The sequence below is a fragment of the Echinops telfairi genome, unplaced genomic scaffold (assembly GCF_000313985.2).
Source record: "Echinops telfairi isolate 266 unplaced genomic scaffold, ASM31398v2 ScPeMD7_7459;HRSCAF=8497, whole genome shotgun sequence".
NCBI classification, from domain to species: domain Eukaryota; kingdom Metazoa; phylum Chordata; class Mammalia; order Afrosoricida; family Tenrecidae; genus Echinops; species Echinops telfairi.
Genome location: NW_022111359.1, coordinates 3,925,553 through 3,950,444, shown reverse-complemented (window position 1 = coordinate 3,950,444; position 24,892 = coordinate 3,925,553). Strand labels below are relative to the sequence as shown.

Genomic DNA, 24,892 nt, shown 5'->3' with positions numbered 1-24,892 from the left:
TTCTTGTCCATGTAGCAACATCCTCATGGGCCTTTGTTCTCCGGGCCCATCTGTTATTCCGCTCAAAGCTGATCTCAGGGGGAAGCTTTGGGGTTCAAGGCTTAAAGAACATCACGGGGTGACAGTCTCACGGACAACACCAGTCTCGGGTAGTTATCCGAACACCTGGGCTTTCTACAACTTGGCAGTTCCGTTGCCCATTCCCCTCCCCTTCGATCGGGGTCTGTCTGATGCAGCGGTGGCCGGGCACCATCTAGTTCTGGTCTGGAGGAGAGGAGGCGGCTGTGGTGTGCACAGGCCCTTAGCCCCAAAGGCAAGTTTCTTCTCTGACACTCTGCTTTCTGTCCTGTCCAAGCTCCCAGGGCATTGGAGGGAGGACTATCCAGGAGATTGGAGTCGGGGGAGGACACTGAGTTTCAGGGAAGGCGGTGCCCCTCAAAATATGCTGCTGAAGGGGTCTGGACTCAACTCTCCTTCTCCTGAAAGCGGGGTGCAGAGGTTGCAGGGTGGGCTCTGGAGGGCAAGGGGCACTGGCTCTTGGTGCAACTATGAGTACGCTGTTGGGCATTCTGGGCTGAGCTTGTAAACTGGCATGGCTCTTCCCTACCCTGGCTGGTACCAGGTGTGCCCAGGGTGTGGTGCTCCATCAACGGTCAAGTTTGGGCACTTCAGACAGGACAGTGTGGGTTAAGAGTTAGGGATTCGGAGTGAGGCAGGTTGGTTGTAATCTACGTTCTGCCTCGCTCCGGCTCTGAGACCTTGAACAGGCTGCAGCCCATCTCTGAGTCGAATGGCCTCTGTTTCTAAGGAGAAGAATGGAACCCTTGTAGCCCACAGGGCCCTGCCCCGCTGTCTTCCTCCCTCTCCCTTTCGCCCTCTGCTTCAGCCACAAGGGCAGCCGTGAGGCAGACTGATCTGATGGCAGTAAGCTTAAGTTTCTTTGCTTGTTTTCAAACACATTTATTGAATGAGCCGAAGCATGAATGGTGCGTGGAAGACGCCCACTCGCACTGCGTGTCTGTCTACATCTGCATCCTGGTGGTGTCTTGGTTGACAAGCGGGGCTCACTGCACAGTCAGCAGTTGGAAACCCTGAGCTGCTCTGTTGGAAGAAGATGAGGCTTTCTGCTCCCGGGAAGACCGACAGTCTCGGGAACCCACAGGGGCCATTCTACTCTGTCCTGTTTGGTCGCTATGAGTCGGGAACCACTCAAGGGCAGTGAGATCGCCATGGACACACAGACCGAAAGAGGGACTGACGGAAGGAATGGTCGGGACATAGGAATAGACTCATTGCGTGTGGTTGCTGACAGAGTGAGTGAGTGTAGGGTGCAAGGCACACGGAACGTGTTTGCACACCGTCAAGACTCTATGCGTACAAAGAATGAATGAGTGAGTGAGTGAATGAATGAATGCACAAGTCTTAGGGATGGCACACATGTGGCTGGCCCTCACATGAGGGGCGGTTAGTTGCACTTGCTTGGATTTTGCCGTATGGCAGATTGCCAGCGCGGCCTGCAGGGTGACTGGCCACACGCACTGGGCTCCACAGGGGGCTTCGGACAGGGCGGGCACAGGACTCACCGAAACACTTGCTCTGGTTGGTGGCCCGATCCATAAACACCTTGGAGGAGATGACACTGCCGAAGGGCAGGAACATCTGGGTCAGCTCCGTGTCTCCAAACTCCTGGGGGAGGTGGTAGATAAACAGGTTACAGCCCTCGGGACCTGCAGGTGGGGGAGAGAAAGACATCAAGCCCCCAAGGAGAGGAGGCGGACCACCCCCCAGGGAGGGGCAGGGGTCCAGAGCCCACATCTGGCCATCTGCAGCTGTGGCAGAGGGGTGTGGAAATGGGGAGGTAGGGGAGGCAGGGAGCGCAGCACGCCCTCACTTCGGGACGTCAAACGTGACTGCTCTGCACTGCTGGGGAAGCCCCGAACCCAACGGCAACCCCTGGATGCCAGCTCATCTCTGCCACCCCAGGAGCCAAGGAACAAAAAGGTGGCATGTCCTCCTGCACCATTCTCACCATGGTTATGATGGGACCCATTGTTTCAGCCACCCATCTCTGGGTGGGCCTTCCGCCTCTTCACTAACCCTCTGCACACCTGTACTTTGATCTCCAACCCATTGTTCTTAAGTCAATTCTGACTTCAAGCAACCCTATAGAGCAGGGAAGGCTCCTAGCACCCTATAAAGCAGGCCAGACTCCTAGCACCCTATACAGCAGGGCAGACTCCTAGCAACCCTATAGCACAGACCAGACTCCTAGCACCCTATAGAGCAGGGCAGACTCCTAGCACCCTATAGGACAGGACAGGCTCCTAGCACCCTATAGAGCAGAGCAGACTCTTAGCACCCTATAGGACAGGACAGGCTCCTAGCACCCTATAGAGCAGAGCAGACTTTTAGCACCCTATAGGACAGGACAGACTCCTAGCAATCCTATAGAGCATGGCAGGTTCCTAGCACTCTATAGAGCAGGGCAGACTCCTAGCAACCCTACAGAGCAGGGCAGCACTGCCCCCCATAAGGCTGCCAAGACCATCATCCTATGGAAGTGGACTGCCACCACTGTCCCCCACCTTTGATCTCCAAAAAGAAACCCCAACTACTGCTATCCAGTCGATTCCCACTCATAGTGACCTCTGACCTCTATCCTCCCCTAAAACCCAGATCATGTCCCAATCCCAGGCCCTATGATCTTGATGTCTTGGGGGGGAAGGAATCCTGAACCTCAGAGACACCCAAGTCAAAGGTCATTTGCAAAGTCCAGCGAGCCAGGTATGCTTATGCAGGAACTCTCTGAGCAATCTTTTCAACAGTCCTGTAAATCTCAAGCTGTTCTCAAATTAAAAGTTCACTGGAAATGGCCAATGATCATACAATAAAATTAAGCAAGCAATTCCCCAACCCTAAACCTCAGCTACCCAGAAAACTCTTGGTAACCCTCAAACCTAGGATAATCTTCAACATTCTAATGATGCAAAAAATTAACTAAGTCAAATAAAGAGATAATTCTTCAGTCCCCAACTACCAGCTATCCTGAAACAGATAATTAGAAAATAACATAATAACCAGAAATTACTTTTTCAAAGAGCATTAGACCACCCTCAAAATCATCCCTTCCTCCCTAATAGTCTCCAATGTGTGGCAAATTGAAAAGTACAAATAATTATAGCATTTCAGAACACAGATGATCCAAAGCCAGAGACATTCCCCAAGCCTACTGCTAATCTAACACCTACAGATGGCTTGCTCCTAGGCACACACCCGCAAACAAGAGTACATCCTCAAGCCACAGAGTTATTCCTAGCAAAATGATAAATCCAAGGTTATATATCTATAATTCTGCTTATTTTCAAAATGTGGGTTGTTCCAGCATGATCGATTCATTAGGAAACATTTTGAGCATAACGGGAATGTTGTCTCTGCTTACACATGACTGTCATCCACAGGGATCCTGGGGGGAATGCAGAAAACCGTACCAGCTGAGCCCAACCTCCTAAGAAAACACAAATGCATTCACCCACCCACCCCAAACATTGACCCATTTCATTAGTAATCTCAGTCTGTTCAGAGCCACACCAATTTCCCTCTGTGATCCTTCCATCCACAAACTGGAATACCTCCAATGCCGAAGGCATGTGGAAACTTCAGGTCTTTTCCAAGGAAGCTGTGATAGTTGTTGTAGTAGGAACACCTTTCTTAATCATTTAACACAAAGGATGATAAAACAAAGCTATCATTTTCACTAGGCCCCGCCTTTGCCTTTGCCTTTCTCTTTAGAGTACCACGGATGGACATTTTGGAGTGGTGTGCCCACAGCCCCGGAGTTTTATTGCACAACTTTGCACACCACGATCATGTTTAAGACAGTGCGCGCACACACAAATGCCAAAACCAAACCCCCTGCCACGGAGTTGATTGAGTCACGGGGACCCTATGTAGGGTTCTGAAGGCTGTAAATGTTTATAGGAGCAGACAGCCTCATCGTTCTCCTAGAGGACGGCTGGTAGGCTTGAACCACTGACCTTGAGCTTAGCAGTCCAATGTTTACCTGACTGGGCCACCGGGACTCCACGGCTGTTTTGGTAGTGCTGACCATATTTATATTAGCTTTTACCCACAGCTGAGGTTAAAGTTGGAAGGAGTAGGAGAATGGCCGCCCACGGTGCAGGTGGGGAAACTGAGGCACGCGGCATTTAGGGGCCTTCCTCATGAGGTCACAAGTCAGCAAGGATGTTCGTAGGGCTTCAGATTATAACACCTCCCCCACAAAGCCTTTACCTGGAGACCACTCATTGACCCCAAGCTCCCCAAGCTCAAAACACGGTCCTCTCGCCAACCCCGGAGAGCTGACGATGGTGACGGAGGCTGGGAGAAGATAGATGCTCTAGGCTCTCAGCGTCTTTACCTGCAGCCCTTCCCACTACCTTTCAGCGGGGGCGGGGCCAGCACGGGTCTTGCCTTCGTGAGGAGGAAACTGAGGCCCGAGTGGGGCGACTCAGCTGCCCGGAAGTCTCGGTGCCCCAAGGGGATTCGCACCCAGAACCCTGCGGTGGCCCCGTGGCCCCGGGGCCAGCAGGTGCGGGAGCAGGCGGGACGGGGCTGTGCCCGGGGAGGTCGCGGCCGCCTCACCTTCTCGCTGCTGCTGCTGCTGCAGGAGGGGCGGCGGCTGGGGCACGCTGTGGGCGATGGGCGTGATGGCCGCGGTGGGGTACATGGCTGCGGAGACCAGGGAGACACGCGGAGGCGGCCGTGAGGTCCGGCAGCCCCGCGTGGGGCGGGGCCACGGATGAGGGCGGGAACCGGGCGGGGCTAAGGTGCGTGTGGGCGTGGCTAAGGCACAGGTGGGCGGGGCCTCCGCGGGGAGCCGGCTTGGGCAGGGCTTTGGTGCGGTGGGGAGGGGCTGCAGCGGGGTAAGGCGGGGCCAGAGTGGAGAGTGGGTCTAAGCCGGCTCCGGCGTGGTGAGGTGGGGCCAAAGCAGAGGGTGGACCTGGGTGTCCTGGGTGCGGCCACAATGGGTGAGGTGGGCTCACAACGTAGGCGGGCCTGGATGCAGGGCAGGGCCAGAGTGGAGGGTGGGGCTACAGCCGATAACAAGCCTGGTAGGTGCTCTAGTTTAGCAGGCTGGAGCTCAGGTGCTTGGGCGGGACCCTAGCACTAAGCAGACCTGGGCAGGACCACATAGTGATTGGCTGAGGATGTGTGACTGGGTTGAGGGTGGCCCACGGTGGAGGGCGGGTTTTAGGGGGATCGAGGCGACACGTGCAGGGCCAGCGAAGATAGGGTGGACCTGGGACTACCCTGGGGCCAGGCGGGGACCTAGTGCAGGGGATACAGTGGGGAGCATGTCCCGTACATCAAGGTCCGGCCAAGATGGGAAGTGGCCCAGTGAGGCACTTGATGGGCGGGTCTAGACAAAAGGGTGGGTCAGGTAATAGGCGGGGTCAGGAGGTCATGGGGAGGGTCACCGTGGAAGTGAACTCTATCATATTAGGGATTGAGGCCGGAGCAGGATTCATGAAACAGACCTGGGTGGGAGACCCGGTGTGTCCCAGAGGGCAGAGCCTAGCCGAGTTCGGATGGGAGGGAGTCATGAACACGGGACTCAGGTGGGGAGGAATGAACCCGAGCGAGGACCATGCTGGGGGGAGCCAGAGCATCCTGGGGGGGAGCTCAGTGGCATACGGGGCGAGACTCAGTGTTGGGGAGAAGGTGGAGGCAGGACGCGAGGGACGCAAGGCGGGTCAGAAGTGAGGGCGGGGTGTTAGCAGAGACCGAACCGGAATTCTGGGCAACAGGAAGGGTCAAGGGAGCAGGTGGACTCTGAGGAGCAGGAACTGCGGCCAGGAAAGCCAGGGGAAAAGGGGAACAAAGAGAAGATTAGCGGTGACCATGAGAGGGCGGTGCCCGAGGTATACCCTGTAGTGGACGGGGCCACAGTGAGAATGTGGGGCTAGTCCTGGGTGGGCGTGGTCAGACTGAGGGGCGTGGCCAGCCGGCCACTCCTACCTGTGTACTGCTGGACTCCAGAGAAGGCAGGGTGGAGTGTCTCAGCCACCGTGGGGCTCTGAGCTGTGGGCAAGAGGAGGTTCAGAGTGGAGGCGGGGGTAGCAAGAAGCCAGCCCTCCCTCTTCCCCAAGCAGCGGAGGAAGGCCAACAAGGATTTACCCAGATCCACCTTTTCCAGACACCCTTCCCTGGTCTGCACCCACTTGACAGGGGAGCAAAACAGAGGCTCAGAGCAGTGTCTGCCGGGCACAGGACCACTCAGGTAGGACATGGCAGGATCTGAACCAGACCCAGGGGTTTGCCAGACTGCGAAGAAGTCTCACCAGCACCTCCATCTCTCTCTCTCTCTCTCTCTCTCTCTGTCCTCCCTCCCTCGCCTCCCTAGGGGATCCCTTCCCCTCGCCCCTCCATTCTCTGCGTTTGTCAACCTCTGTGCATCCTCCCATCTCCAGCCTCTCGGACCTTGAAGTTCCAGGCTGCACCTCATGGTGGCGCAGGAGAGGTGGGTGGAGAACCTTGGACACGGCAGAGTTTAAGAAAACATTCGGCCAAATGTGCCTACTGGAGTGGAGAGGGGTTGCCAAATGGGGGTGGTGGTAGGGGGTAGCAGGAAGGGGAGTCTCTGTGGGCGTGGGGGTGGCAGTGACATGAATCTGAGGGTGAATCAGAAAGCACTCTTTGTTAAAGAAAAGTCTCCAAGTGGGAAGCTATTGTTTCTCAAAAATCCACACCCCCCTTCCACCTTCTAGGTCTGAAGGCACTTTCCAGCTCTGTAAGCCTTCCCTAGAAGAATTCTGCCCGCTGCAATTTGTACCCCATCCAACACACAGTTTGGACAGCTCTGAGGGACCTCGGCTGTGTTCCTTTTCCGTGTTCTTTGAGTTTGGGAAATGAAGTCTGAAGGGCCAAGGTCGGGGCCAAGGCGGGCAGTGGCTGGGTTTCCTCACCGAATCCTCTTGGGACACGCCCTGCTACTCCCTAGAGCAGTGGTTCTCAACCCTCCTGATGCTGCGAGTGACTGCGCGGCCCTTTCATCCAGCTCCTCATGTGGTGGTGGCCCCAGCCATAAAATGATTTTCATTGCTACATCATCACTGTCATTTTGCTACTGTGAGGAATCAGGCAACCCCTGTGAAAGGGTCGTTCGACCCGCAAAGGGGTCGCCGCGACCCACAGGTTGAGAACCGCTGCTCTAAAAGGAGCAAGTTTATTAGAAGGAAGACAAATTCTCAGTGCCACTCTGCCAACCTGTTCTTCCCAATGCCATTTTCAATTTCCTTTAAAAAAAAAAGGATTCTCCATCACCTTCTGAGCGGGCCCCTCTGCTTTGAGTTGAACTGGCCCGGCAGACCCCTCTGAAGGCACGGTTTTGTAGGACTTTTTCTTTTTTCCTTTGAAGGGACCCTAAGACTGAGCGACACCGGAAGGAAGAGACCTGTTGAATTGTCTGGGACACACCTTTGCATGGATGAGGGGGGCCTGCTAGCAGCGCTGGTTGATTGACCCTTGTGTACCTGTGATAGGGACACACACACACACACACACACACACACACACACACACACACACACGGGAATGCTTGTAAAAAGTGATGGAACATGAACCAGGCATGGAGACACACACACACACACCCCCAGTGGTGCGGATGGCTAAGCACTACCTTACCCACTAAATGATCTGCCCTTGAACAGGCCCACAGAGTTCAAGGTTTACTAGAGGTCACAACCTTAAAAACCCCAAAGAGCACAGTTCTTCTCTGCACCCAAGGGGGCAATGGACTAATCGAGGATAATTAACCAACAACACGTCTATCTCCCGTGCAGAGCAATGCAAGGCAGCTTCGCAAGCTGCTAGCGCTCCGGGACGCTGGGGGCCGGGGACGCGGACGGCTCTCATTGTCCTGTTGGCAATGTCCTGAGATCGCCTAGTTATTGCAGGGTAGACGGCAAAGGACAAGCACCCTGGGGCCTTACTCCACAGAAGGCAGGCGCCAGACCCTGCTTACTCTGAAATCTTGCTGCCGGCGAAAAAAATAGAGCAGGACCCAAACTGCAGAAGGACAAAGCCCCTTTCGAACCAGGGCGGGGCCGTCACTGAACAAATGAATGAGTGAATGGGTGCATATAGGTCTTCATTCCTTCTGTAACAGTAAACCAAAAAGCACAAATTCACGGCCATCAAGTCAATGCTGACTCATAGCGACCCCCTGTGGGTTTCTGACACTGTAACTTTACAGGAGCAGAAAGCCCTGTCTTCCTTCCGCAGAGAGGCTGGTGGTTTTGAACTGCCGACCACACGGCTCGTAGCCCATCACGGTGCACAACCACCGTACCACCAGGGCTGGTGTCTAAGAGTAGCAGCTAATAATCCACTGTTGGGGAGCCCATGTGAACTCAGAGTGACCCTGTAGGGCACAGAACTGTCCCACAGGGTTTCCGGCGGCTGGCTGTCTCTATAGAAGCTCACAGCCTTCTCATTCTCCCCGGGAGTTGGCACTGGTTTCGGATCGCTGACCTTAATCCACTGGGCCACCAGGGCTCTTCGTAAGAAGGCATAGCTGAGTTTGGGGTTGTTGATGCTGCGGGGGTGCAGTTTAACTCCATGCTGAGGCCTCCCTCCCCAGTCTCCATGGCAGAGGCACCTGAGACTGGTCCCTGTTTCCCGCCCCTGTGGTCCCTGTTCCCCGCCCCTGTGCGTAGTTACCTGGGTAGGGCACGAGGCCATTGGCATACACTGTCTCCAGGGCCGGGTGCCCTCCAGGAAAGGGCACGATCCCTGCGAAGCCGTTGGTGATGGGTGCCACAAGGCCAGGCACGGCAGCAGTGCCTAGTAGCGGGGGTGAGTGCAGGCCTGCGGGGGCACAGGCAGTCAGGGGGTGCCAGAGGTGGCGGGGGCGGCATGTCCACCTGGTCCACGTCCCATGTACTTACCCGAGGCGGGGGCAATGGGCGTGGCAGGCAGCCCGTTGAGGCTGACGGCGCCAATTTGCTGGACATGGCAGGGGGAGAAGGCCACGCCTGGGCTCAGATAGCTACCCGAGGTGGACAGGACCGTGGTCTGCTGCTGCATAAGCTGCAGGAAGGAGGTGGCGTGAGGCCCGGCTGGGGCTGGGGCCAGTCGCAGCTAGGTCAGGCACTGGGGGCTCAGCCTAGGGTTGAGCTTAGGTTAAGATCAGGGCCCAGTCAGGGATCAAGGCTCAGCCTACCAGTGAACCTAGTTTAGGATCAGGCTTCATGGGGCATCAGGGGCTCAGCCTGATATTGGGCTCAGGGCTCAGGGAAGAGGCATCGGTCTTCTGTTGGGCTCTAGGTTCAAGGCCAGTCAGGAATCTGGGTTCAATTTGCTGTTGAGCTCAATCTAGGATCAGCGCTCAGTCTGGGATCTGGACTTAGCCTGCAATTGGGTTCTGTTTAGGAACAGGGCTCAGTCAGCGATCAAGGCTCAGCCTACAGTTGAACTCTGTTTAGGAACAGGGCTCCGTCAGCGATCAAGGCTCAGCCTACAGTTGAACCCAGTTTAGGAGCAGAGCTCCATCAAGGGCCAGGGCTCAGTCTGCATTTGAGCTTCATTTAGAATCAGGATTCAGTCAAGGATCAAGACTCAGCCTACTGTTGGGCTCAGGTTAGGAACAGGGCTCCAGCTGCAGTTGGGCTCGAGTTAGGATCCAGGGAAAGGCCGAGATCAGTGCTCAGCCTACAGTTGGGCTCAGATTCGTATCAGGTTAGAATCCAGGCTCAGAGAGCAAGGCTCAGCATGCAGTTGAACTCAGTTTAGCATCAGGGCCGTGTAGTCAGGGATCAGGGATCAGCCTGAAGTTGGACTCAAGTTAGGAGCAGGTCTCTCTTGGAGGTTGGTGCTGGGCCCAGGATTCAACAGGGGCTAAGCCCAGGTATATCCTGGTCTCAGTTTGGAGTCAGACTGATTTGTGGTGTTCTGTTGGAATTGGGGTGAACAGATCTTGAGGCTCATCCAGGGCTTGGACTGTGGCTCATGGACTCTGTGAGGCTGACCATGTTCATCGCAGGGTTCGATTGGGATTGAAGTTCAGCTCGGGGCCAGGACCTCGTTAGGAACAGGGGCTCAGCCTGATATGGGGACTTAGCCTGGGATTGTGTCAGAGTTGTCTCCTGGGTTCCAGTTTTGGTTCATGATTCAGGGGGTGGGGCTAAGCTAGGTCTGGGCCCCAGGGATCAACCTGGAATTGGGGGCTCAGCTGTGGTGAGGAGTGGCCCCTGAGCCAGACTGACTAAGATGCCCAGAGACAGACCCTCATAGGAATAGATGGTGGAGTTATGGGGTTGGGATGGGGGGTGGGGGACTCACAGCCTGGGCGTAGGCACTGTAGGGGCTGAAGGGCAGGGTGAGGGAGGGTGTCAAGATGCCCAACTGGCCCACCATCTGCTGCATGCGCCTCAGCGTTCGCTCCTTGTCCGTGTCTGCAAACTTGACCACCAGGCTTGAGGAGGCGCCCTGTGGGGGAGGGGGAGGGAAAAGGGGGCAAGGCTAACTGGGACTCGGAGTCCCCAGACTCCTCCCAGCTCAGCCCCATAGGATGAGATGACCCCCCTGCCCATCTCCCACCCACCCAGCCCATGGCTGCTAGTGAGACCCAGCCTCCCAGGCCTCTCAGGGTGACCGGCAGCCATGATTTGCACAGGTGGTAAGTTCAGCCCCAGAGGTGCACCCAAGAGCAGGTGAGAGTCCAACGTGGCTAGTTGTGCCCTGCCCAGGTGGACACAATCCAGTGCAGGCAGAAAGCCAGGCTGACCTAGGCATCAGAAAGCAATTGGATGACTGTGGTGGGCTCACCACTCAATGCCCACCTCCTGACCTATGCCACGGTCACCCATCCCCATGCCATTGCACATTTGCTCTCACCATTGTGCCCCTTCTGAAGAAGACCCAGGGGCTCCAGCTGCCTGGCATGGCGAGCACAGACCCCCACCTGTGCCCGCTGCCTCCCCACCCCTCCCACCCCGTTCCCATGGTCAAGGGCAGCTTCTACTCACCGGCATGGTCTGACTGCCGTGCAGGGCGTGGATGGCTGCCTGCGCCTCCGTGTGGGAGGAGAACTTGACAAAGGCACAGCCTACTCCAAATAGGGAGATGGGGAGATGGTGAGGGGGTCTTTCTGGGGGACATGGGGGCAGGGGGCTGGGAGCCTGGACAGCAGGCAGCATCAGACACACTCAACGGCAGAGACACAGCCAAGGACAGTCAGGTGACCGAAAGGCAGCCAGGCAGCCACCAGACCCCAGACCACTGGACCGAAAAACTAGCCGGGCAGGCAGTCATAGACAGATGGGCAGACAGAAAGGCGGGAAGTTGACCAATACTCTGACCCTGGGTCACCATTTGCTCAGAGAGACAGTTGGACAACCAGACGGACAGCTGTCCAGTTAGATGGTTGCCCTTTCATTCATTCATTCCACCAGAAAGGCCCAGAAGGGCTTCCAGCTCAACAGAGCACCGGCCAGCCAGATCACCCGAGGTCCTGCCTAACGAAGCAAGATGGACACACTGAGGCGGCTCTGGGGCAGGCGGGCAGTTATCGGGAACACGTGCCAATGACAATGTGACACCTGACACTTCCGAGCTGACACACAGAACTGAAATGACAGGCAGGGCAGACAGAGACCCCCAGACCCAGATAAACAAACACGGCCAGGTGAGCAGAGTCTGCAGATGGAGACCACTAGACAGGGGCCCACCCAGAGCCGATGGCACGAGAGATCCTGTTCATTGGCAGGAGTGTGTGGTGTTGGGTTGGCACTAGGAGGTGACGGTGGCTGTACACCTCCTAGTGGGACACTTCAAAAAAAATGGTCTTCGTTAGGGGGCAGTGGGTTTATGGTCATGAGTGGGGGGGGTATTGGAGGAGCAATACAGAAAATAAGGTCATTATGGTCACTCAATTGGACGTGGAGAAGTGGTTGAATTGGAGTATGTCTGGTTGTGTCTATTTTCTACAACAAAATAAAGGGTGGATCTTACTGAAGTTATGTGAATTATATGTTAATGAAAAAAAAAAAGAACGAGGTCAGGGACCACCAGCCACTGTCAGGCAGAAGCCCTCTTATTGGGCAAGGGGATTGTGACATGCCACCAGAAGCCGCCAGGTACAGGCAGGGACGGTTGTGGGGACAGTCAGGCGGAGTGATGCACACCAGTCTAGTGGCTAGCGCAGCCCCCAAGGGCAGTGGACAGGCAAACCAGCAGGTGGGGCGGCCATGGAGGGCATCGGGATGGGCAGGCCCAGGGCAGACAGTCCCCCAGCTCCGCCCCCCAGACATACCAAGGACCCATCCCGGGGCCCTCCTGTCCAGGCCCCGCTCCTTCTAGCCAGGCGAACCAGGCTGGACCCCAGAGCCAGTACTGGCCACTACCACCCAGCCCTGCTCCTGGCCCCGCCTCACCCACCAGGCCCTAGCAACGGAGCCAGGCCCCGCCCACCACCAACCAGCCCCGCCCCCGAGGCCAGCCCTGTCCCGCCCTGCCCGTCTGGCCCCGCCTCACACCAGATCCCCTGTCACCTTTGCTGCTGCCATCGGGGCCCCGGAGCACCGTGCACTCGTCGATGACCCCGAAGGGCTGGAAGAGCCGCAGCACGTCCTCTTCCGACTGCTGCTTGTTCAGCATGCCCACAAACAGCTTCCGGTCCCCTGGGGCGGAGACGCCACCTCAGCCGAGTCCCCAGGCCCCGGGCCCACTGGACCTTTGCCCCCTCTCCCCACCCCCGACTGTAGAGTGTGCGCAGGGCCCGGAGAGGGGGTCGCTCCAGACTCCCTGAGGCCCCCACCTGCAGGCTCCTGCCAGGCTGGGCGCCCCTCCTCCCACTCCCCACCTGTGCCCCAGAAACCCCACGCTTCAAGCAAGGACGAATCCCTTCCTTCCTCCCAGGCGCTCAGAGAGCCACCCACAGGGCCACGACTCCCCCATGGCCTGTGTCTGTCTGTCTGCCTTCCCCTTAGGTCTTCCAGGCAGGGTGGGGGTTGCTGGTGATCTGGTGATGCCCACACCTGAGGATCTCCCAGACCTCAGGAGGGGGCCCAGCAGCACGTGCTGGGGAGAGGAGGGGAAAGGATACACCTGGGGGCCTGGAGGCCTGGGCAGGGCCAGAGCCTGCCCCTCCTCAGGTAATTGTGAAGCTTCCTGGTAATGGGGAGGAGGGGGCCTGAGACAGCCTCACTTCCAGTCTGGTCGAACTGGGTTCCTATGGAAACCTGTTCTCAGCAGCTGTCACTCACGGGGGTGGGAGGGACTGTCATAGAGAGAGACAGAAGCAGAGAGATCTCATCAGAGAGAAAGAAAGAGACCACGAGAGACCGAAAGAGAGGCAGGGGTAGAACCAGAGAGGGAGAGAACAGATAGAGATCGATGGAGGAGAGAAAGAAAGAGATAAAATCAAGAGATAGAAGTAGAGAGACAGAGTGAGAGATACACAGGTGGAAACTGCAGATTTCACCCTCTCACTTCCTGTCGCCCTGACAACGGGCTGAGGGCCCGTGGCAGTGGCTGCCAGCTCAGCTGGGGTTCACGACGCTCCTACATATACCCTGAAGCCCTAACCACCCTGTCCCACACACCCCCGTTGGTCATTCTCCTGCAGGTCCCGCAGGTGCGTACAAAAATCTTCAGGAAAAAAACAGGCTTGGACCCCACTCTGGACAGCCAAGGCTCTCCCAGCACCCATGGGATCATCCCGACCCTGGACCCGGCCCCTTCCTGCACACCCCCACAACTCCAGCAGAGCCCAGTCGGGCAGGCACACTCGCTCCAACACACACGCCCGCGCAGGCAGCTGGCACACAGGCAGGCAGGCGCCCCCACGGAGTATTCGCACGGCAAGCCCACAGCTTCAGTTGCAGAAACACGCATGCGTGTGCGCGCCCATGAACACATCTAAGTACGGCACACGGGTTATGCGTCTCTCTCTGTCTTTGTGTCACGCACACAATCTCCCCATCCTCCCAGTGCAAGCCAAAGCCCTCAGGGACCCTCTGATTCTGACCCTCCCTCCCCTCCGCCCCCCATTACAGCACTCTTGTAAGCGGTGGAGTGTTGCAGGCCCCTGGGCCTGGCCAGACTGCAGCCCCTCTCTGCCTCTCCCGCCACCTCTGGGTACATGAGCAAGCATGTGACTAGTGCATGCATTTGTGCAGGGAGGCCAGACCCCAGACCCCAGGTCCCACTGCCCCTGCTCCCCATGTTCATCTGCCAACCGCCAGCCTTGGGGCGGAGGCTCCTGGCAGCCATGGACAGATGACAACTACCTCCGCGGCTTTCACTGTCCGCAGGCTTCACCTGGATCGGCCGCGCCATCTGTGGAGAGAGGGGGTGGCGAGGTGAGGTCAGGGGTGAAGGTAGCATGGGTGGTATTTCTCTCTTTCCGATCTGTTCACCTTCCCAGCCTCAAACCCCCAATACCCCTCAGCGGCAGCTTACGCCCCAGTCAAAGCCACGGATCCCACCTCCAGATCTTTGCTCTTGCCGTCTGGCAAACTCTTAGTCAGGCTTCAAAACCCACTAGCAATGTCTCTTCCTCCAGGAAGCCTCATGGGTGTGCTAGGGTGCTGGCCAAGAAAGACCACCACCTTTGGTGCCTGCATGCAGACTCCTTCGACTTGGACAAGTGGCTTTGGGGGACAAAATGTGAGGGAACTGAAGTGGTGGGAGTTTGGAGCCTCGGTCTCAGGCATTACAGCTTCCATGATTGCCCTCTTGAACCCCTGAGACTGTCTAGCTGGGGGAGGGTCTGGAGGAAGAGAGACCATGCGAGAGGGAGGTCCAGGAGGCAGCAGCATTGGTGAGCATGCTCTTGCACCCCAGTCGAGACGCCCCCCACCTAAGTGGAGGTACATGAGTGAGCCCTGCAGAAGAAACAGCCAGCTGAGTCCAGCCCAGGCTTGCCAGTCCACAGAACCATGAACAAATAAAAATGCTATTTCCAATGACTGAAAGTTGGGGTCATTTGCTACTCAGCAGTGGTTGATCCACCCACCAAAGCAGCCCTGATAACAGCCCCTGAAATTCTGGGGGGAGACGGATGGCCATTTTTGGGTGCAGTAACCTGCCATCTGGACACATTGTTATGGATACTTGTGCCCCAACCCCAGGCACTGAAAATTTATTCAAGGAAGAAATCTTCCCCCCAAATCCCTCTTAACATTGCCAGCCCTAGGAATGAGCTAAGCTGGGCATTTGAGAACAGACTGGAGGAATGTGAGAGTGGCATTTGCTTCTCCATTGGTCCTGGCAAAGAATCTCCCTCCCAACATGGGGATCTTTGGTGAACTCCTACTTATCCTTCAAAACCCAGTTCAAAAACTCCCACCCAGACACTCTTCTTTCCCCCACGGGCTCCTGCAGCCCACGTCCCCGGATCCATGTTGACATCGGGTTCTGTTTCCCCCTAGATTGGGGGTGGATGGGTGGCATGGAATCACTGTCACCATGTAGGGCACATGAGGGTATCAGAAGAGCTGGAATGCCCAGGTTGGCTCCCCTCTCATGAGAACCCGTCCCCAAGGCCCGGAATACTTTTCCACCAAGCCCCCCACCCTTCTGTGTCCCCTTTCCCTGAGCCTCCTGCCCTCTCTGAGAACCTTTCCCCTTCTTGATCCCTCCTCTGGGGTCCCCTCCCTCTGAAACCTTTCTTATAACCCTCTGGCTGCTCCCAGGACCCCTTCCCTGGGAGGCCCCTCCCTTGGACGCTTTTATCTCTCCCTTCTCAGAGAAAAGCCCCCCCCCCACAAGCATGTGGGGCGTTCCTATTAGAACCTAGCCCGGGGAGCCCCAGAACCACCCGAGGTCCCCACTGCCCTGGCCACCACCGCTGACCGCCTCAGAGACACCCTGACCACCCGGGAGAGGGGGAGACCAACACCTCCCTTCCCCCACCGGGGCAGTCGGATCCCACCCACCCATTCTGGGTTCTCTTTGCCTGGGTACCACACCCTGCTGGCTGGGGGTGAGGGGGAAGGTTTCAGCCTGGGGACACACTGGGGTGGCAAGGGGAAGTGGAGAAGGGTCGGTACCTGAGCTCCAGCCCCCTCCTGACCCCCTTCCCACCCCGCCTCCGCTCACCCTCACCTCCTCCCCCTACTCCCAGCACCTTGGGCAGATGAGGATGGGGTTGCCATGGCAACACTGATTCACCACACGGAAGCTGGCAATTGTTGTTGCCATGGAAACCGCCTCTTAGGGGCGAGCCCAGCTCCTGCCTCGCACAAAAGAGATATTTAAATATAATCTGGAGAAGCATGAGCGAGGGGGGTGGGAGGCCTTGGGGAGGGAGTCTGCCCCCAACCCCACACGCACCCTCCACTCCCACCCCCCCATCCTCAGAAACTCCACATCTCCCCAGCCTGTTGCAGAGCCTAGGGCCCTCTGTCCACAGGAAGGCCCCCTTCCCCACCCTGAGTCAGTTCGGAAGAGGTGGAATGAGAGGCCCTGGGCCGACCCAGGGAAGTCAGGTGGGTAGGCCCCTCCCTTCCAGCCCCCACTCCACAGGCAAGGCTCACAGGCCTGGCCGCCCCCTCTCCGCGGCCCCGCGGCCCGCCTTACCCACCAGCCGCCCGCCCTGGAGACGTGCACCAGGCTGGCATGCACGTGCCGCCCCTGGGCGCCCAGGCGCGCATACGCCTCACGCACGCCGGGCCCAGCGCACGCTCCCTGCACCCGGCACCCAGGCTGACGTTACCAGGCGGGGAGCTGGGTCTCCCTCACCCCATCCTGCCCGCCCATCTGGCTCTGCCCACCTCCTTCCAGCTCCGTCTCTCCATCTGTCCCACGAAGGTCTCTGTCTAGTGACCACCTCCCTCCTCCACCATCCCTGCCTCCCCATCGCGGTGTCCCTTCCCTGCCGGCTCCCTTCCTCTTGCCATTTATCCTACAGCACCCAGTGTGGGGGGTGGGGTGAGTCCCATTCTCAGTAATTTGGAACCCCAGAGAGGATACCACACCCCCAGCAGTGGGGGAGGCAGAAAAAGAGTGAGACTTAGTCTGTTCCCAGCCTGTGGGGTTGGGGCTCACTGGGGCAGAGGAGGGGGTGTGAGGGACCCTGCAGCAACGAAGGCCGAAGGCCATGCGGGGCTTGCACTTGAAGGTGGGAAATCTGGGGTGGGTTTTGAAGTGGGAGTAGGAGTGCGTTTGGATGGGACAGTGGAGGTCATTTCTCACGTTGGGGCCATACTTGCCTTTGCCAAGCTTTTTAATTTGTGGGCAACTTTATGAGACGGCAGCCTTCATTCGCATTTTACAGACGGGCAAACCAAGGCCAGAGAGAAGGGGAACAGGAAAGATGGAGGCAGGGACTCCCATGCCTCACCTCTGAGTCCTTGGGCTTTGGGATGTAGGATGGTCAGGGCGGGGTGGTGATGCACACCGTGGCTGTGACCCCCGCAGGAGGAAGCACCTATGATGTGTGCTGGTGACGGAAGGCAAGCCGGAGCTCATCAGGGCACGAGGTACCAACCTTTGCCTCAGCCCTTCCACAGCCCCCCAGGAGAAAGCCCTGCACGCCCCCCCTCCCCCCACCATCAGGACCACAGCCCAGAGCCCAGCAGGGAGAAGCTCCACGGTGTCCCACTGGGGGGCCCCCAGTCGCCTGGCTGTGGGTTTGGCTTGGTGTGGTGACTAAGTGTCGGGCTGCGAACCACACGGTGAGCAGTTCGAATCCACCAAACGCTTTGTGGGAGAAAGACGAGGCTTTCCACTCCTGTAAAGCATGACAGTCATGGGAAGCCACGGGGGCAGTCCCCCCCGCCCCAGCGTGACTCTGAGTCAGAATGGCAGTGGGTTTTGCTCTGTCTTATTTTCATGTCTGGCCGCGATGGGGAAACTGAGCCCCTGGGAAGAATGACTGCAGAAGGAGCTAGACTGGCCCCCCAAGGAGTCCCTTGAATTTGCCCAGCTGTGCGTTCGAAGATGGGGGTGGAGCGGGGTTGGGCAAGGCAGACCCGTATATGAGCTTTCCCCTCTCCCACCTGAACCTCTACAACAGCCTGGCCAACCCCTCCCCTGCGCCCTACTGCCCTTGTGGGCAGTCCCAGCTCCTCATCCTGGTACCCAAGGCCTCTGCTGCTCAGCTTCAACCTTCTTGCCCTCCCCTTCCCTGCCAGACCCCTGGCACCTAGGGGGACCAAGCGCCCCCTTTCTTCATCCTTTAAAGCCTCCTTGAATGTCACCCCCTCCCTGAAGTCTCCCCTCACCATTCATCTGCTCCTGCTGCCCCCCAGGTCTTGCTTCAACGGCACGCCCCCCTGCCCCCTCCCTCCACTCTCCCTCTCTGAGATGACCTCCTGCAAGGCGGGAACTGTGGGGGACCACACACCAAGGGCCACAGATGACACCTGCAGTGACATGAAAGGAGACCCCCCTGGACTCCAGAAAGACAGGATGCGGGGGTCCAGGCCCTGTCCCCACGCGGACAGATTGCGCGGGTCACGGCAGGTGGCCCCGGAAGGACCGCGAGGCCCGGTCAGCATCTCCAGGGTCTGCAGCTTGCCAGAGAGGGAGAAGAGGCTGGGAAGGAGGAACGGCCCGCCTGGGATCCCACGCTTGGCTTGCTTGCGACTGTGAAGTCACGCAGCGAGCAAGTCCCATCCAGGCTCCCTTGGGTTCCAAGAACCTGACCCGCAGCCCCCTCGAGGCCGCCTGGCCCCTCTGTCGCTGTTGTGAACTCCGGTCCGGTTTGTTCGGACTCGCAGCAACCCTGAGTCCCCCGGACCGGAGCCACCGCCCGGTCCCATGCCATCCCCGCAGCCCTGGCTTTGCTGGAGTCCCATGTGGCAGCCGCTGTGCCCGTCCGTCTGGTCTGCGCTCAGCCTCTTAGCCCTGGCTCTAGGCAATCCCACTCTAAAGACGAGACAACGGAGGGCCAGGGAGGCCAAGTCATTCTCCCTCGGCACTCGGAGGCCCCCACCACTGTCGGGCTTGGCTGCACCCCAGCTGAAGTCTTGAGGTGCCAGGTGGGACATAGGGGTGGTTTCTAAAAGTGGGGGGGCAGGAGGGGTCTGTGGGGACCCAGTGCCAGGCAGACACACTCATCCTGTTCAGGCAGCTCCAAGCAGCACAGGGAGGCTGGAGGGTCTGGCTGCCCCTTGTCCCCAACCCCCATCCAAGATGGTCAAGAAGAAAGGGGTGGCATCCTCCTAGTGGCCATGCCCCTGTCGGGCTGAAAGACACAGCGGCCCCCACTCCTTGCAGGTCCCTTCTGCCCCTGGAAGCCAGGCTGCTCCAGTGACAGGGGAGGCGGGAGAGGGTGGGGGGTCCCGGGGCTCCACAGCGCTGCAGCACTGTGTAGCCTCATCCGCTCCCGGGGCTGAGGCCCCGGATCCTGTGACTCAATTCAGCATCCGATGGCAGAATTCCGAGGTGGGGTTAGCCTGCGTTCCCTGCGGATGCTGCTCTCGCACTGATGGAGGGGAGGGGAAAGGGAGGGTCACGCCTGCTTCCGAGAACAGCACTGTGGGGGCGCAGCAGGAAGATCGGAATCATCAAGAGTCCCAGAGAGAGGACAGAAGTCCCCCAGGCCCCACTGTTTCCTCACAACACACATACACACGCACACATGTGAACACAGGCATGTGTGTGCAAACACACCAACACTCTCATACATATACACAAGCACACGCAGACACACACACACTCAGACACATGTATACAGACACATGCATTCACACACATGCACACGTGAACACACAGGGACACAAGCATGTGTGTGCACAAACACACCAACGCTCACATACACATGAATACATGTGTACACTGGCACACATGTGCATACACAGACACACATATGTAAAAGTGCACACACAGACACACCCACATATACAATACACTCAGACACATATGCACACATGAACACACAGACAAAAATACATATACACACATGCACAAGTGAATACACAGAAATGGACACACACACATGCATGCACAAGCACACCCACACCCACGCAAACACTTGCCCACACACACCAATCTGCACATGGGTACACCTACCTAGACACAGACACATGTACATGTACATAGATACATGCTCACGTACACACAGACAGAAATAGACATACATGCATGTGTATGCACATATCATATATGGACTCATGCATCTATACACACCTGCACATAGATGAGAGGGCTTCCAAGAGTTTTGTTTTATTTTAATCCCATGATCTACTCGTCACACTTTCCCACACGCATTTTAAACCCGGTGGTACACAATCATACACTGCGTGAACACACGTACACACACACTCACACAAGTGTACACACACACACATAGGCACATGCACCCAGAGACACAGGCACACGCACAGACACACAGGCACACCCACCACAGGTGACTTCCGTGCAGGGCAGACGGTGTCTGCCGTGGTGTCCTGCCCGCAGACGCGCAGACACAGCGTGAGACTGCTTTGAAGGAGCCGTTCCGGCCGTGACCGTGGAACTCCCACCCACACTTATCTGCAGATAAGCCAGAGTGCCCCTCAGAGCCAAGGGTGGGAGGAGCCTTGCTCTTCCAGACTCTGGGCGTGTGCTGAGGAGAGGCCGGGCCCTGGAGAAGGGCACCATGGTCGGTAAAGGAGGGGACAATGAGAAGGACGCAGGCCCTCAACAAGATGGATGGACACAGTGGCTGCAGCAGTGGGCTCAGACCGGAGAACCGTTGTGAGGTCGGCGCAGGGCCGGCCAGTGTTTCTCCCTCTGCCAGGGTTGCCAGGAATCAGAACAGACTCATGGGACCTGATAACAGTGACATGCAAATAAGGTACCTGTGGCTCCCCAAAGGGGATTGGATAGCTTTCTATTCATGCAAATAGAGTGTGTGACACTCTTGTAGGGGGCATGCAAATTAGGTGTGTGGAAACCTGAGTAAGGGGATTGGTCCATGCTGCCATCCGCTAGGCTTAAAAGGAGCCATCCACTAGGCTCGGAGGCAGAAACGGAGGAACTTCAGGACACCAAGGAAGAAGAGCCAGGAGTGGTCTTGAGACCCCTGTGCTGAGAACCTCCAAAACCCAAGAGATGAGAGACAGTGAGGAGTAGCGGCAGAGAAACAGCACTGGCAGCAGAACCAGGATATGGCTCCAGTTAGCACACTGGTGCACAAAGCAAGGCAGTTTCCAGAGCTGTGCCCACCCAAGGGTAGGGGCACCAAGTGCCTTGCGGCCAGGCTGACTGGTGAAGTGTGATTTCTCTGGGCATTTTTTAAGATGCAAAAGAGCTTTGTACCTTGCCAGAGCAGGGCAAAAGTCAGCCCAAGAGGCCTACAAGGCCAAGTGCCAAGGGCCAGAGAGAGGCCTGCCTGTGGACACAGTCGAGGCGAGGCGGTCCCAATGGAAGAACTGTCTCCCGAGGGGTTCCTGATCCTGACTTGTAACCCGTCACTTCCCTCGTCAACCTCATCCCTGTGAGCGGGCGTGTGTGGTCCTGGTGTGCTGTGTGGCCATTGCCACAATTCAGGGGACCCAACAGAGACCAAGAATGTGCCGTGGGAGGGACGCTGTGTCAGAGGAGGGCTGTCTGACCTCAGCCTCCCAGGAATCAGCCCAGGGTGGCTGCTCATGGGGATCCCCCGCCCCCCACTGTACCCATTGTGACACAAGCACGTGTGGACGTGGGCAGGCGTGTGTGGGGTGTTCTTCTCCACCCCAGAACCGACCTCGCATGAGGCTGCTCCATCTTGCTGCCCTGTGGGGCAGCTTGGAGGGGATCGGGCCAGGCTCTCTGGGGAAGGGACGTGGGAGAAGCCTGCCTGTGTGGTCAGCTGCCATCACATCCACTCTGGACCACAGAAGGGCACACTGCCGGAGCGTGCCTTGGCTTCATCTTTGCTACATTTGGGCCCACGGTTGTGGCCACGAGGTCAGTTCATCTCGTGGCGGGCCCGCAGGCGTGGCTGCAAAGCTGCACCCGCTCCTCAGCCACGTTCATTTCTGTGGGTGTTCTCAGCGGGGAGAGGCTCCCAGCTCCCCACCCGAGACAGCCCCGTGTCTAACCAGGTTGGTCTTCGCGCTCCTGAAGGACTGAATCATCGTTGCTCGGTGCCATCGAGTCGGTTCTGAGCCACAGCCAGCTCACGTACGACAGAAGGAGGTCCTGTGTCATCCCCCACATTCCCAGGCCTGAGCCCATTGTCACAGCCGCTGTGTCCATCCATCTCCCTGAGGGCTTTCTCTTCCGCTGCCCGGACCCTTCCCCAAGCACGATGTCCTTCCCCAAGGACTGGTCTCTTCTGACAGCATGGCCCCCCAGTATGATGCGTGGGGGAGCCCTGAGCCCAGGACCCACGAATGTGATCTTGTCTGGAAATCGGGTCCAGGAAGATATGCACAATGAATATCAGGTCCTCACCTGATCTCATCGGAATGGTGGCTTATCAAAGAGAAAGGACAGAAAGGGTTAGACCGGAGAAGGACACCCCTGTGACTAGAGAAAGATGTGCTGGAGCAAGAGGAGAAAGGCAGGGTTCTCCCCCAGAGCTCTCGGCTGGCCGGCTGCAAATACCCTGGTTTGGCTTGCTGCTGCCACCACTGAGAGTCAATGCACTGGGATTCTTGAGACCCACCCGCTTTTGTGATACTTTGTAACAACACCCCTCGGGGAAGCTGGTATGTGAGGATACACTGAACAGAAAGGAAACACATGGATCTCCTTCACCCCTAACAGAAAGGCAGCACCCCATCCCCCAGAAGATAGAGACAAAGTTGTTCCCCGGCAGCCCCGCTCCCACTGGTCAAACACGGCCAGCAACGCAAGCGTCCAGCAGGCAGATGGACAGGCAAAGGCTATCGCTGGTCCACGGGAAGTCCACTGGCTGTCGGACACAGGGAAGACTTCCATCAGTGGGTGGGAGAGATGAGGGAGTCACAAGATTGCACAAAACAGTCTTCTCCTCCCAGAAATGTCCGAGGAAATCAGGCAGAAGCCACCGAATCCTATAGGGCTCTATTCCTCAGTGGCAAAGCCCAGAAGAGAGGCACGGATTGGTGGCCAGAAGTCTGAAGACCGTTTGGTGACCAGCTGCCACCGTCACCTGCTTCGAAAGGGGTCCTGGAGAAAGATGTGGAGCAAGACTCTAACGCAGGAAAGAGACCGGGCTTCCTGGCCGGAAACAGGCAGGTGGGACCCCTGAGACTATGGGCCTTACTCACCCCCCCACGCCCCCATGGCTCCATTTTTATCCCATCCACAGACCGAAGCCTGTAAGGGGAACAATAACATTAGAAATGGTGGCAGTTACATAACTTCAAGTCAACTTGAAGCTAGTTCAAGGTTAGGGTCCTTATGGGTGGGGTCTTCTCCTAAGGAGGGTCCTGGGACCTTCCCCCTCTCTCTCTGACTTTAACTTCCCGGGGACAGCCATACGGACACCTGCCAGGGCCACCACCATTGGGTCCACAGGACTTCGCACCCACCGCCCTGTGATCTTCTGATGTGTCTACGTGAGTCTGAGGAAGGATTCGTGGAGTAATATCAGACGTGTGACCTTGCTTTAGACCAGGCTGGGGTGGGTTCCTGAGAAATAGAGCTTCTTGATCGAAAGCTCTCTTACACACGGATGCTTCTCCAGTCCACCTGGCCTAGCACAGTGGTGCCCACACCCCTCAGAACAGCGATTCTCAACCTGCAGGTTGCGAGCCCTTTGGGGGTCAAACGACCCTTTCACAAGGGTCGCCTCAGACCATACTTCTAATGGTCTTAGGAACCGAGACACCGCCCCTCTATCCGTCTCCAGGAGGGTCTGCCCACATGCAGATACGCCCACCTCCGGGGTCACCACCACGTGAGGAACTGTATTCAAGGGTTGCGGCATTAGGAAGGTGGAGAACCCATTTGGGATCAAGGGGGCAGCCTTTACCCATGGACGGAGTTCAGAGGGTGAGGACAGGAGGGCCGGAAACAGGAAACACAGAAGGAAGTGGAAGGAGGGATGGCCCACGGGGTGGGGGTCGGGGAGGGGGTGGCCATGGATGGGTTGAAACAAGGATGTGTGCGTGGACGAAGGTCAAGCTGATTGCTCTGTAAACCGGCTCACACGAGAATGCACAGTTAAAAGGATTGTTTTGTTTTGTTTTTTAAGTTAAGATACATTTTACAGCAACAGTCACTGGATTAGTGGCTCCCTGGGGGTAGGGTAGGGCGATGGGGGGGGGAGGTAAGGAGTTAAAAGTGAGGAGTACAAGGATGAAGAAAATGCTCTAGAACGCTGTCTAGAACAACATAGATCTGTGCTGTCCAATAGACCGGGGGAGACGATCCCGTCTAGAAAGGTCTAGCTCTAGGCTGTGCAATAGGGTCGTCAGCCCCTGGTCCAGAACCCAATAAGGGAGACCCAAGAAGGATGGATGCATTTGGACATTGGGAAGAATATTGAAAGTACCATGGGCCCCAAAAGAACCAACAAATCTGGCTCGGAAGAAGTCCAGCCAGAGTGCTCCCTAGAGACAAGGAGGGCGAGATTTCATCTCAAGAACTGTGGACATGTTGTCGGGAGAGATCAGAGATCCGATGATGAAGGACAGGGAAAACGAGGAAGGCCACTGAAGAGGTGAATTGACACTGTGGCTGCCAAGGGTCACCCTTACACTCCCTCTTACATCCCCTTACATCCCCTGGGGGGTGGGATGGGGATGCACCAAAAGCTGCAGCCCCCAGGACTTGCCACTGTGGCCATATGTGGACACAGGGCCTTGACTCCCCTAGATGCACTCACTGCTGTACAACCCATTCTGACTTGCTGTGGCCTTACAGGACAGCGTAGCACTGCCCCTGTGGCTCCCAAGACTCCAGCCAACGGCTCTGGGGAATAGAGAACCCCGCCTTCCTCCCGCCAGGCAACTGTTGCTTCTGGGCCGCTCACCTTGCAACA

At 57.3% G+C, this 24,892-nt stretch overlaps 1 protein-coding gene across 1 annotated transcript in view; it reads right to left on the bottom strand.

Annotated features, from left to right (window-relative positions):
- The window catches only part of CELF5 (CUGBP Elav-like family member 5), a 49,262-nt gene that overhangs the window by 948 nt on the left and 23,422 nt on the right, over positions 1 to 24,892 (bottom strand). The window contains exons 3-11 of the mRNA XM_045300132.1: positions 14,292 to 14,340; positions 12,552 to 12,680; positions 11,028 to 11,107; positions 10,342 to 10,488; positions 8,949 to 9,090; positions 8,722 to 8,868; positions 6,019 to 6,081; positions 4,642 to 4,728; positions 1,584 to 1,727 (exon numbers count right to left, since the gene is read on the bottom strand). Coding sequence (XP_045156067.1) covers positions 1,584 to 1,727; positions 4,642 to 4,728; positions 6,019 to 6,081; positions 8,722 to 8,868; positions 8,949 to 9,090; positions 10,342 to 10,488; positions 11,028 to 11,107; positions 12,552 to 12,680; positions 14,292 to 14,340 — 988 coding nt within the window. The remainder of the gene's footprint in view (positions 1 to 1,583; positions 1,728 to 4,641; positions 4,729 to 6,018; positions 6,082 to 8,721; positions 8,869 to 8,948; positions 9,091 to 10,341; positions 10,489 to 11,027; positions 11,108 to 12,551; positions 12,681 to 14,291; positions 14,341 to 24,892) is intronic.